At 42.7% G+C, this 12,461-nt stretch overlaps 1 protein-coding gene across 3 annotated transcripts in view; it reads right to left on the bottom strand.

The window, feature by feature from the left end:
- Positions 1 to 4,229: 4,229 nt before the first annotated feature.
- GMEB2 (glucocorticoid modulatory element binding protein 2) overlaps positions 4,230 to 12,461 on the bottom strand; it is a 43,014-nt gene continuing 34,782 nt past the window's right edge. For all 3 annotated transcript variants that reach the window (XM_060771891.2, XM_060771890.2, XM_067468259.1), the window contains 3 exons: positions 11,407 to 11,544; positions 8,067 to 8,189; positions 4,230 to 6,167 (listed from right to left, as the gene is read on the bottom strand). In XM_060771891.2, coding sequence (XP_060627874.2) covers positions 5,521 to 6,167; positions 8,067 to 8,189; positions 11,407 to 11,544 — 908 coding nt within the window. In that variant the 3' untranslated portion in view covers positions 4,230 to 5,520. The remainder of the gene's footprint in view (positions 6,168 to 8,066; positions 8,190 to 11,406; positions 11,545 to 12,461) is intronic.

Below are 12,461 nucleotides of genomic sequence, written 5' to 3'. Positions count from 1 at the left end.
CCAGCCTTCAAAGACTTCATCAGTACATCAATACATCCAGTTTGTTTCTCTCTGTTGACACCTACTGGCAGCAAAAAAGAAAAGACGTTTATATTATTTGTGAGGCCAGGAGTGAAACACTCATTTTATTTGTGAGGCCAAGTTTTGTGAGGACTTGATAGTTTGAGCATAGGAGTAAGAATGTATTGTCGAAGGCTTTCATGGCCGGAATCACTGGGTTGTTGTAGGTTTTTTCAGACTATATGGCCATGTTCTAGAGGCGTACTCTCCTGACATTTCGCCTGCATCTATGGCAACCATCCTCAGAAGTTGTGAGGTCTGTTGGAAGTAGGAAAATGGGTTTATATATCTGTGGAAAAACAGGGTGGACAAAGGACTCTTGTTTGCTGGAGCTAGGTGTGAATGTTTCAACTGACCACCTTGATTAGCATTTGATAGCCTGGCAGTGCCTGGAGCAATCATTTGTTGAGAGGTGATTAGATGTCCCTGATTGTTTTCCCTCTGCTGTTTTGCTGTTTTAATATTAGAGTTTTTTTAATAGGAGTAAGACTTTGGGAAACCAGGATTTGAATCTCAGCACAAACAAATCACATTCTCACTGCTTCCAATGGTAATCTCTCTTCTAAATAAATTGTGCTCAAAAGACTGGGAGATAAAGCAGAAAGAAGTCAAGAGTCAACTTAAGTTTCTGTATCAGGAGGAAGGTGGGATAAAGTAAATACATTTCTCTATATGTAAAATGGACCTTTCTGCTAAACACAAGCTAAGGAAGAGATTTCATGAATGGAGACACAGAGCGTATGTCTACATTACACTGTTCTAAGCAGTTTAATTGCACTTTTAGCTGTCCTGAAATTAGTATTTTGGAAATATTGGAGTATTCTCAATTCCCAGAATTCCTAACAGCCTGAGACCCTTTCCTTTTCGCCCTATAAGTCACATTGTATGAATCACACTCTCTCATGCCCAGTGTGGAACACATCTCACCACGCTAAAACAGTGGATGTGGCTCTTAATGAGACATGCTGCATTATCACGGGGTGTCTGCGCCCTACACCACTGAGGAAACTACACTGTCTAGCCGATAGTGCACCACCTGACATCCGCCGGGAAGTAGCAACCAATAGTGAAAGGACCAATGCAGAGACATCTCCAGCTCATCCCTTGTTTGGGTATCAGCCAGCATGTCAACGACTTAAATCAAGAAATAGTTTTCTAAGATCTACAGAGACACTCGCTAGAACACCCAGCAAGCAAGAGTCCAAAAGTGGCAGGCTCAAACCCAGATACCAAATGAGAGACTCCTCCCTGGGCACACAAAAAACTGGGCGACTTGGAAGATGCTGAACAGACTGCGCTCTGGCACCACGAGATGCAGAGCCAACCTCAAGAAATGGGGACACAAAGTGGAATCCACGACATGCGAGTGCGAAGAGCAAACCACAGACCACCTGCTGCAATGCAACCTGAGCCCTGCCACATGCACCATGGAGGACCTTCTTGCGGCAACACCAGAGGCACTCCAAGTATCCAGATACTGGTCAAAGGACATTTAATCAACTACCAAGCTTGCAAACTTTGTGTTTTGCCTGTTTGTTTGTTTGTTTTGTTAAAAATGTAATACAAATGTCTGGTTGCGCCTGACACGATAAATAAATAAAGCCTCCGTGGGAAAATGTGGCCAATGCAGACAAAGCCCCAATAGGTACACAAGAAGGCATTGACTTCATGAGAGCCAGTGCGGTGGTTTCAATGATGCACCTACACTGAAGAATTAGTGCAGTTCGGCATTACTTTGCCATAGCTCAATGCTTTAGAACAGGCATGGACCAACTTTGGCCCTCCAGGTGTTTTGGACTTCAACTCCCACAATTCCTAACAGCCGGTAGGCTGTTAGGAATTGTGGGAGTTGGAGTCCAAAACACCTGGAGGGCCAAAGTTGGCCCATGCCTGCTTTAGAACCATAGGAGTTTTGTTGTAGTTTAGCCAAAGAGTGCCACAGCTTCACCAAACTACAGCTCCCATGATCCCATACTATTGAGCCACCACTTTGTCACCCTCCTTTCATTCAACAGTGTAGATGCAAATCACACCCATCCCAAGAGTAAGACAATGGCTAAGCTAATTTGATTGACTCTTGCCAGGATAAATCCTTGTGATAAGCATCAGCAAACTATTGGCTGCAGGGCAAATTCCCTAGTATCTACAGCCCCATCTGTGCTTCCATATAATGCAGATTTGAACTGAATTATATGGCAGTGTACGTAAATCCCAACTTCATTTCTATTTTATTTTTATGGATGGGATGTGTTCCCATTGCTTTCTAGGATTTGGAGGAGAGTGGATTCAACTTGGAGGCATCTAGCAAGAGTGTGTTGTATGTGCCCAGGCTGTTAAGATAGACTAGGTGCATCTACACTTATTAGTATTTCAATGGGAAGCGTGGACCTGCTTTGGCTGATGAGATAGGATTGTTGTTGTGTGCTTTCAAGTTGTTTCGGACTTAAGTTGACTCTTAATGAGGGCCGAGTAAGTGAACTTGGGGGGCTGTATCTGGCCCTCGGGCCTTAGTTTGAGGACCCCTTGATCTACACCATCATTTCTCAACCTAGGGGTCGGGACCCCGGGGGGGGGGGTCGTGACGGGTGTCAGAGGGGTCGTCAGAGACCATCAGAAAACACAGTATTTTCTATTGGTTATGGGGGTTCTGTGTGGGAAGTTTGGCCCAATTCTATAGTTGATGGGGTTCAGAATGTTCTTTGATTGTAGGTGAACTATAAGTCCCAGCAACTACAACTCCCAAATGTCAAGGCCTATTTTCCCCAAACTCCACCAGTGTTCACATGAGGGCATATTGAAGATTCGTGCCAAGTTTGGTTTGAGGGGAAAAAGGAAAGGGCCTGAGGCTGTTAGGAATGATGGGAGTTGAAGTGCAAAACACCTGGAGGGCCCAAGTTTGCCCATGACTGATCTAGATGAACTAGATCAGGGTCTCTTATGCTATCTGATGGGGAGCCCCCGGTGGTGCAGTGGGTTAAACTGAAGACTGACAGGTCGCAAGTTCGAATCCGGTGAGAGGCGGATGAGCTCCCTCTATCAGCTCCAGCTCCTCATGCGGGGACATGAGAGAAGCCTCCCACAAGGATGATAAAAACATCAAATCATCTGGGTGTCCCTTGGGCAACGTCCTTGCAGACGGCCAATTCTCTCACACCAGAAGTGACTTGCAGTTTCTCAAGTCGCTCCTGACACAACAAAAAAATAAATAAATAGAGGGATTTTTCTCCACAATGTGCCAAGGACCCTCCTTTGTGTTCTTTGGATACAATGATGTCTATTTATCGGAAACCCACCAGTGCTCCTGGACTGGCATTGTTCCACGGACCATGACGTCAAGTAGCACAATCTACAGAAGACCAAGTCACTTGCCAAACTGCAAACCACAACATGCCATTATATGAGACCATGACAGTAAACCACCATCAATGTGCTGTCATAGATAATACACCCCAGACTGGCTTGCAAGGCAAATCCATACCAAGTCAACATCATCTTGAAATAGCATGGTGGAAAAATAAGGCACGATCCCTTCTTCTCGTTTGTAGATAAGATTATTATGTAAGGATTCTGCTCTCAATGGTGGTGTGCCCACTTTTCATGAATGTCCTCCAGAATATGGAGGAGGGAGCGTCATTCAGGGAGCATACCACCTCCCCTGTTATGTCAGCTCCACTGGCTGTCGATCCAATTCCGAGCACAATTCAAAGTGCTGGTTTTGACCTATAAAACCCTATACGGCTCTGGTTCAGCGTACCTGTCCGAACATATCTCCTTCTACGTCCCACCTCGGAGTTGAAGATCTTCTGGGGAGGTCCTGCTCTTGGCCCCACCTCTATCACAAGTGAGACTGGTGGGGACAAGGGACAGGGCCTTCTCGGTGGTGGGATTTTGGCCTACATCAAGAGGAGCATAGTGTCTAGATCTAGGGAAGTCATGCTACCGCTCTGCCCCGGAGTGTGTTGGAGGCTCCTTCTTTGGAGTCTTTTAAACAGAGGCTGGATGGCCATCTGTCAGGGGTGCTTTGAATGTAATATTCCTGCCTCTTGGCAGAATGGGGTTGGACTGGATGGCCCATGAGGTCTCTTCCAACTCTATGATTCTATACCATTGAGGTTTTCTTCTAGGTGAAAGCAAGTATAAGAAAAAGGGAGCCAAACAGCCACCGTACATCTTTTGATAACGTTTTTAATAGTTCATTCCAGAGATTTGCCTTTGCTGCTGTTTAGAGACAAACCCACCCTGCAGGAATCCAAATCCTGGCACCGCCTGTGCCCAGTAATAGATATTTCCTCTTTCACAAGTACCTCTTCCTTTGGTTTCCCCAGTCCTCAGGTAATCAAACCCATCAAGCCAGTCAAAACAATAATTTAATTAAAAAACAAACAAACCCACAAACACACGTACTGAAAAGCTGCATACGCACATTTTCCCTTTTTGCATTGCAGCTCTTTCAGCCAAACGATCCTTTCCAAAACATACGGTGGCCCAAGCTGCCGTTGCCCAGCGGATAGGGCTTTTTGTGTCACGGTGGGCAGAGGTAGAATCCAGACCTCTACCGAGAGGTGAACAGGTCGGGCAATTTTGCAGAATGGCAGCCTCTCTGCAAAGGAGCAGAGCTAGAAGGCATGAGGTTTACGTGTAGCAATTGGAGGACATATAAAGAAAAGGACCCTTAATTCCCAGAGATTGGGGGCTTTTAAAAAACATAAATGATATTCTGCTAGTGCTACTTGCAAACCTTTCTTCCAAATGCCTATGTTTCAAGCGGTGTGTTCATCACGACACGGCGACTGGGCCTGCCCACTGCTGTGCTTAAAGAACTGAGTCATACTATATTTTCTCATGATCGCACACACACCAGAGGACCTTCTTGCCCTCCATGCTGTGACTGAAGGCTTCCGAGGTCTTGCTATAGACACTATGCAATCTTACCAGCCAGGCTGACACTTTTGTGTTCTCCAAGGTGCCAAGAAGGCTGCTAAACACCAACATAAATGGTCTACCATTTATGCACAACAGCTTGGCTCTTGACGATTTGCTGAAAACACCCCGTACTGCACTTTCCACAACTACACCAGGCCAGCTGCCTCATCATCCTCATTTCTCCCCTTATCCATTAATTAGATTGCTTTCAGAAACCAAATTTGCCTGCCTCAGTCTCTCTAAGATTGTTCTCCTTCAGATCACTAGAGATGGCACTGAGTTAACAAGCCGAGGATGGAAAGATTGTGGCTTTTAATGGTTCCTGTGGAATAGTGATCTCTTTGTTGTCTTCTCGGCGGTGGTCTCCCTTCTCTCTCTTTCTTTCTCTCCCTTCCCTGATCCCAATTCTCCCACTATTCTCACTATTCTCCCATTAGCCAACCTGTCTCCCTTCCTCCCTTTCCGCTCTCCTTCTCCTCAGAGGGAGGGCCGCATGAGCCCAGAGCACACCCCAGAAGGCAGGCTGAAGCAGGCGCTTCACTTCTGCTCGGGCTCATCTGCGACGGTGGCCACCTCAATGGTCGTGTGTTCTTCGGTCGTGGTGGAGCCTTCTAGGATGCTAGACGGCACAGTCATGATGGTGCTCCCGCCGGGAGACAGCTGAGCCACGTTCTGGATGGCGGCGCCCAGTCCCGGGAGGGTGAGCAGCTGGAAAGGGCTCACCACTTTGACCACGGTGCTGCCGTCCTGCATGGCCGCCGTGCTCAAGACAGTCAAGTTGGAAGCGTCGGGGTGGATTTCGACCGTGTTGGGAAAAGCGGAGCCGGCAGAGGCCAGGACGGTGTAGCCACCCAGCAATGGGGAGGCCGGGGAGCTGGCAGTTGCGGTTTGCACTGTAGTCTTCCCCAGAGTGGCTGCCGGGAGGGCCGAGACCAATTTGCTAAGAGGTAGGCTGGTCAGCTGAGTGACCGGCATCCCTGGGGCCAAGGCGATTTGGGCCGACTGAGTCAGGAGCTGGGAAGTGATGGCAGGGGGTCCCGAGATGGCTCTCGTGAGCCTGGGGCGCTTCAGAGGTGACGGGACGGAGACCGGCGTCAAGGTCATCAGCACGTTGTTCAGATGCTGGGACTTGTGCTTCAGCTCCTTCGCTCTCTTCCGATGCTCATCGCATTGTTGCTCCAGGGCTGAGGAGAGACAGAGAGAGGGGATGGTAACTGCAGAAAGCGAAGGCAAGACTCTCACTAAGTCACACCAGCTGCGAACAGGAACCGGCCTCCTCCTCATACCCTGAGCATAGCGCCAAAAGCTATTCTAAAACAGGAGGAACAAGCTGGCTTTGGTGTGAAAAAAAGTACAATTTAAGTAGGACATGCTGCTGCTCCGAGCAGTTAGAAAGAACAACAACTCTTTTCTCTGCAGCTAACATTTCTAGAACTGAGAAGCATTTAAACTGGGTTGTTGTAGGTTTTTCCGGGCTATATGGCCATGTTCTGGAGGCATTTCTCCTGACGTTTCGCCTGCATCTATGGCAAGCATCCTCAGAGGTGAGGTCTGCTGGAATTATTATTATTATTATTATTATTATTATTATTATTATTATTATTATTATATACACAACAGGATTAGTACACAACAAACAAGATCACTATGCTGGCTTTTGTATTGGATCACACATTGGACACTTCCCAAGTGTCTAAGACTGTGTGATGTCTTGGCGAATAATGCATGCAGATTCAAGCAGAGTGGCCTTTTGCAGATGATAGGTGGTAATTTTGTCAGCGCTGATTGTTTTTTTTTAGTGCAGGTCAAGGTCTTTAGGCACTGCACCCAGCTTTACTGACTTATGCCGACTTATGTCTTTGCTTATTATTATTATTATTATTATTATTATTATTATTATTATTATTTTCCCCACTTTTTCCCAGGACTTGGGTCCAAAGCGGCTCACAATTTTAAAAACTATACAATCTAAAAAACTACAAAATACAAATATTAAAATATTGTATTGCTTCAATTCTACGAATCACTTTCCCTCCTATACAAACATCTCTAAAAATGGGATATGTCTTAGAATGATGGGTGCTTTTTAATATATATCAAAACTTTTTTGTGTTGGTGGCATTGAAATTTGTGTACATCTTACAATCGATAGCACACCCTAGAATTGATGAAATACAGTAGTATTAAATATAGCTGGGATGTTACTTCCCCTAACTTGGAAACAACAACAACAACAACAACTTTATTTATACCCCGCTACCATCTCCCCAAGGGACTCGGTGCGGCTTACATGAAGCCAAACCCACAGTACATCAGTAAACAAAGGCAATAACAAAAACAATAAATACAAACCAATTAATATAAATCACATAAACAAAAATAAACAATAACAGTAACACACAAGCATTTGAAAATCCATGGCCGGGCCAAATGTAATAATTAAAAAAAATAATGCTATTAATACAGGCTAAAACAGTATTTACTTTATTTGCTGCAACATCCTACACCTGTGCCATATTCGCCTTATAATCAACAATAATCCCAAGGTCCTTTTCACACACAGAACTGCCAAGCGAAGTATCCATCACCCTTTACCTAAGCATTTGCTTTTTGAGGCCTAAATGTAGAGTTTTTTCAATCCAGATGGAAAATTTATTTATTTACTATATTGATAATTTAGATAACAGCCTTTCACACCCGGGACCTCAGGGCTGTTTACTAATGGCTAACATTCAATGCCAACATACATGTAAACAAAAAATCATAATAACTAAACACTGACATATAACTATAAATTAAAATAATTAAAACCATTAAATATAAGACATAAACAACATTTAAGTATTAAGACTAAGCATTAAAACATCCTGCTATAAATATTAAAATCACATCCAGGGAATCACACGCTAACTATTCGATTTGGAAGGAGGGAAAATTCTTGGCATATTGAAAGCCCAACGAAATCTCATCAGGGCTTCCTCCCATGGTTTTAGTGACACACAAATGAGTAGAAGCAAGACTTCTTGGGGAGCTTTCTCAAAAGTGAAAATAGCATGGGAATAGTTAGGACTGAGTAACTGTACCTGCCAAGTCACGCGTATATTGCTCTCTGGAGCGGTCCATCTGGCACTTGTGGCTGGCCAGAACTTTCTTCACCAGGTCCAGCATGCCAAAGTTCTGGACTGTATTGTTGAGCAAGACGGCATCTAAAAATGTGAAAAAACCAAAACATACCTGATCTGCCAATAGTACCAAGCCAAGTTTTAATTTACCATATATACTCAAGCATAAGCCGACCCGAATACAAGTCGAGGCACCTAATTTTACCACAAAAAACTGAGAAAATGTATCGACTCGAGTATAAGCCGAGGATGGGAAATACAGCAGCTACTAGTAAATTTCAAAATAAAAATAAATACTAATAAAATTACATTAATTGAGGCATCTGCAGGTTAAATGTTTTCGAATCTATATAAATAAAAATGTAATGTTCGTTTGTGGGATTAACAGAACTCCAAAACAACTGGACGAATTTACACCAAATTTGGACACAAGACACCTAACAACCCAATGTATGTCCTTCACTCAAAAAAATTGATTTTGTCATTTGGGAGTTGTAGCTGCTGGGATTTGTAGTTCACCTACAATCAAAGACTATTCTGAACCCCACCAACGATGGAATTGAACCAAACCTGGCACACAGTTCTCCCATGACCAACAGAAATTATGGGAAGGATTTGGTGGGCAGTGTCCTTTGGTCTTGGAGTTGTAGTTCACCTACATCCAGAGATCACTGTGGACTCAAACAATGATGGATCTGGACAAAACTCTACACAAATACTCAATATGCCCAAATGTGAACACTGGTGGAGTTTGGGGAAAATAGAATATTGACATTTGGGGGTTGTAGTTGCTGGGATTTATAGTTCACCTACAATCACAGAGCATTCTGAACCCCACCAACGATAGAATTGGACCAAACCTCCCACACAAGACCCCCATTTGGGCCACAGCAACGCGTGGCAGGGGACGGCTAGTATTTACATAAAACTGTAATTTAAGATAAGACTGTCCAATTTATTAAACCATTATTCTAACCTCCTTCAATGTAAATGTGCTTATGTATCCTTCCAGTAATAATAGAGTAAATAAATGTAATACAAATAATAATAGAGTAAAATAATGGAAATGTAATAACAGTAATAATAGAATAAAATTAATGTAATAACAATAATAGAGTAAAATAATGTAAATGTAATAACAATAATAAATAGAGAAAAATAATAAATGTAATAACAATAATAGAGAAAATAATTAATGTAATAATAGAGTAAAATAACAAATGCAATAAAAATAATAATAGATAGAGAAAATAATGGAAATGTAATAATAACAGTAATTATAGAGTAAAACAATAAATGTAATAATAATAACAATAATAATAGAGAAAAACAATAAATGTAATAATAACAACAATAGAGAAAAATAATAAATGTGACAACAATAAATAGATTGGACAATGTTTTTAACAGGAGACTCTAATGTTCATGTTTTTATTGATTTTGTTATGGTTTTATTATCCCATTGTTTTTATTGTATTGAAATTGTATTTTATGGTCTTGGCACCAATTGTAAACTGCCCGAGTCGCCTGCCTGCTGAGAGGGACAGTATATAAATATAGTAAATAAATAATAAATAAATAGAGTAAAATAATAAATGTAATAATAATAATAGAGTAAAATAATGTAAATGTAATAGTAAAAATAAATAGAGTAAAATAATAATGTAATAAAAATAATAATAGCAGAGTAAAATAATAAATAACTTTGATTCGAGGAGTATAAGCCAAGGTGGGCTTTTTCAGCCTTAAAAGGGGCTGGAAAACACAGCTTATACTTGAGTATATATGGTACTCCTATTCTCAGAGGATGCTCTAGTAAAAGAGTTGAAGTCTAGAACGCTCTCTACGTGGGGTTGCCTTTGAAGACGGCCCGGAAGCTCCAATTAGTCCAACGCTCGGCAGCCATGATACTAACTGGAGCGGAGCGCAGGGAGCATACAACTCCTCTGCTGCACCAGCTCCACTGGCTGCCGATCTGCTACCGGGCTCAATTCAAAGTGCTGGCGCTGGCCTTTAAAGCCCTAAACGGTTCTGGCCCAACTTACCTATCCGAACGTATCTCAGCCTATCAGCCCACCAGGAGCCTAAGATCTTCTGGGGGGGCCCTGCTCTCTATCCCACCTGCTTCACAGGTTCGGCTGGCGGGGACGAGAGACAGGGCCTTTTCTGTGGTGGCCCCGCGGCTATGGAACGCCCTCCCCATGGAGGTAAGATCAGCCTCCTCATTGATGGTTTTCCGGAAAAGACTAAAAACCTGGATGTTCGAGCAGGCGTTCGGTTAACTCAGTGCAATAAGTGTAATGATGGAAGGACTGGCAATTTGGACGACGAAACTGGATCGCGATTTTAGTCAAGAGATGAATTGGATTGTTTATTGATATATGTATTGTGGATCGTGTTTTTATGCTTTTAAACTGTATACTGTTGTTTGTTATAAGTTGTTGTAAACCGCGTTGAGTCGCCGGCTAGGCTGAGAAACGGCGGTATACAAGTATAGCAAATAAATAAATAAATAAATAGAACTTCATATTTGTTGGGGTTCAGCTTGTGTGAGAACTTGAACCTGACTCTCTGATTGTATTTCCTGATGCCCATGTAGATGTCAATGTGAATTCTGAGGCCAATTTAGATGATGATGGTTTGAGTAGTGAAAATCCTACAGCCTTGGAAAGCGAAAGTCAAGATTCCCATGAGAACATACATTCCGGGCCAAGCGGAGACGGTTCACTCCCTTTTCCTCCCAGTTTTAGCTCTCCAGAGAATCAGGCACCTGGCCTGCCTAATGAGGATAGGTGGGGGCGGATTTGGCAGAGTCGGGGAGAAGCCCAATGTTTACGCAGGTCAGCCAGATTGAAAGAAATCTTCAGGCGTGTCTTGCAATAGATTTCTTGGCCTTAAATATGACTGTTCTGAATACAGCTTCAGACCAGGCATCGTTCCAGATTCATGTGCCATTGTTTGCAGGTCTCCTGATTCAAGTAGCCTTGTTCCTCGGAGGTTTTCTAGGTGTCCTAAGTACGGTTAGTGATTTGCTAACAGGTTCCAGGATTCAGCAGTTTTGCTGTGGGTTTCATGATCTTGTTTATGGACATTTCTTGTTGCAGATTTTCACTGTGGCTTTTTACTTTTGCATTTTTTCCTCTATTTTGTATTCATCTTTCATCAATAAAAAAGGATTGTTTTCCTGAAGCCAAGTGTGGTGGATTGTTGTCTGAGGGTCCAGTTTCCTGCTCTGGGTTGCAACAATATTTTTTAAAATATTCTTTTGCAAGGAAGGTCCAATGAGCTGGCCACTTCTTACCGCTCAGTTGTAAAGGGGGCTCCTGTATCCGCTGCTGCAGGCCCTTCATGGTCTCTGCAAACTCCGCCTGGAATTCCTGGATCACTTCTTCCAGCAAGCCCGCCTCCTTCAGGCTTTGCCAAAATGAATATGTATCATCTAAAGAAAAAGGAATAAAAACTGAAATACAGGCTAGGCTTTAAAGTAGGCTGCGGCGGGAATGAAATGCATTTTCTGCCCGGTTGATGCCCACATGCTCTGGAAACAGAGACATGTATTTACTGCTATTGGTGTGGCTTAATTGGTCTTGGACAAAACCACTGCCAGATGGAAAGAAAGATTTAACTGCACTCTCCCCTTGTCCACCAACTCCTGACAGGCAGAAATCAAGCTGCGTCAAGGTATATTACAAACTATATAAGGCCGTGGTTCTCAACCTGGGGTCCCCAGATGTTTTTGGCCTATAACTCCCAGAAATCCCAGCCAGTTTACCAGCTGTTAGGATTTCTGGGAGTTGAAGGACAAAAACATCTGGGGACCCCAGGTTGAGAACCACTGATATAAGACAAGAAAAGATCTTCATGATTTACAGAGAACAGAAAGTTTCAAAATTACAGTCGAAGCATTCAGTTCAGCAATTGGATACTATGAAAATGGACGCATTAGGGACACTTTGGCCACATGATCAGTTCTTCAAAAACAGAATGACATTATAGAATGAATACACCAAATTCTACAGCTGTATGAATTGCATTGTTTAGGTACCACGCAAAAACTACTAGGTTTATGAGGGGATTTAAGTCTTGGGGTTGAATTGACTTTATCTAGTCTGCATGCATGCTAGGGTTACACTAATTTAAATTGTTTTAACCCTTATTAAATCATCTGGTATTTAATTGCTACACAATTTAATAAAATTGTAGTCTTGCAACAGTATTGTTACAATCTATTTAAACCAATGTTATGGTCAGCTGCTTTGACATCTTAGGATATGAATATTTTAATGGAAATAAATCAAATATGTATTGTTGTTGTTGTTGTTGTTGTTGTTGTTATTATTATTATTATTCTGCCTT

The sequence above is a fragment of the Anolis sagrei genome, chromosome 4 (genome assembly GCF_037176765.1).
Source record: "Anolis sagrei isolate rAnoSag1 chromosome 4, rAnoSag1.mat, whole genome shotgun sequence".
Lineage (NCBI taxonomy): Eukaryota > Metazoa > Chordata > Lepidosauria > Squamata > Dactyloidae > Anolis > Anolis sagrei.
This window is presented reverse-complemented; position numbering and strand designations above follow the sequence as displayed.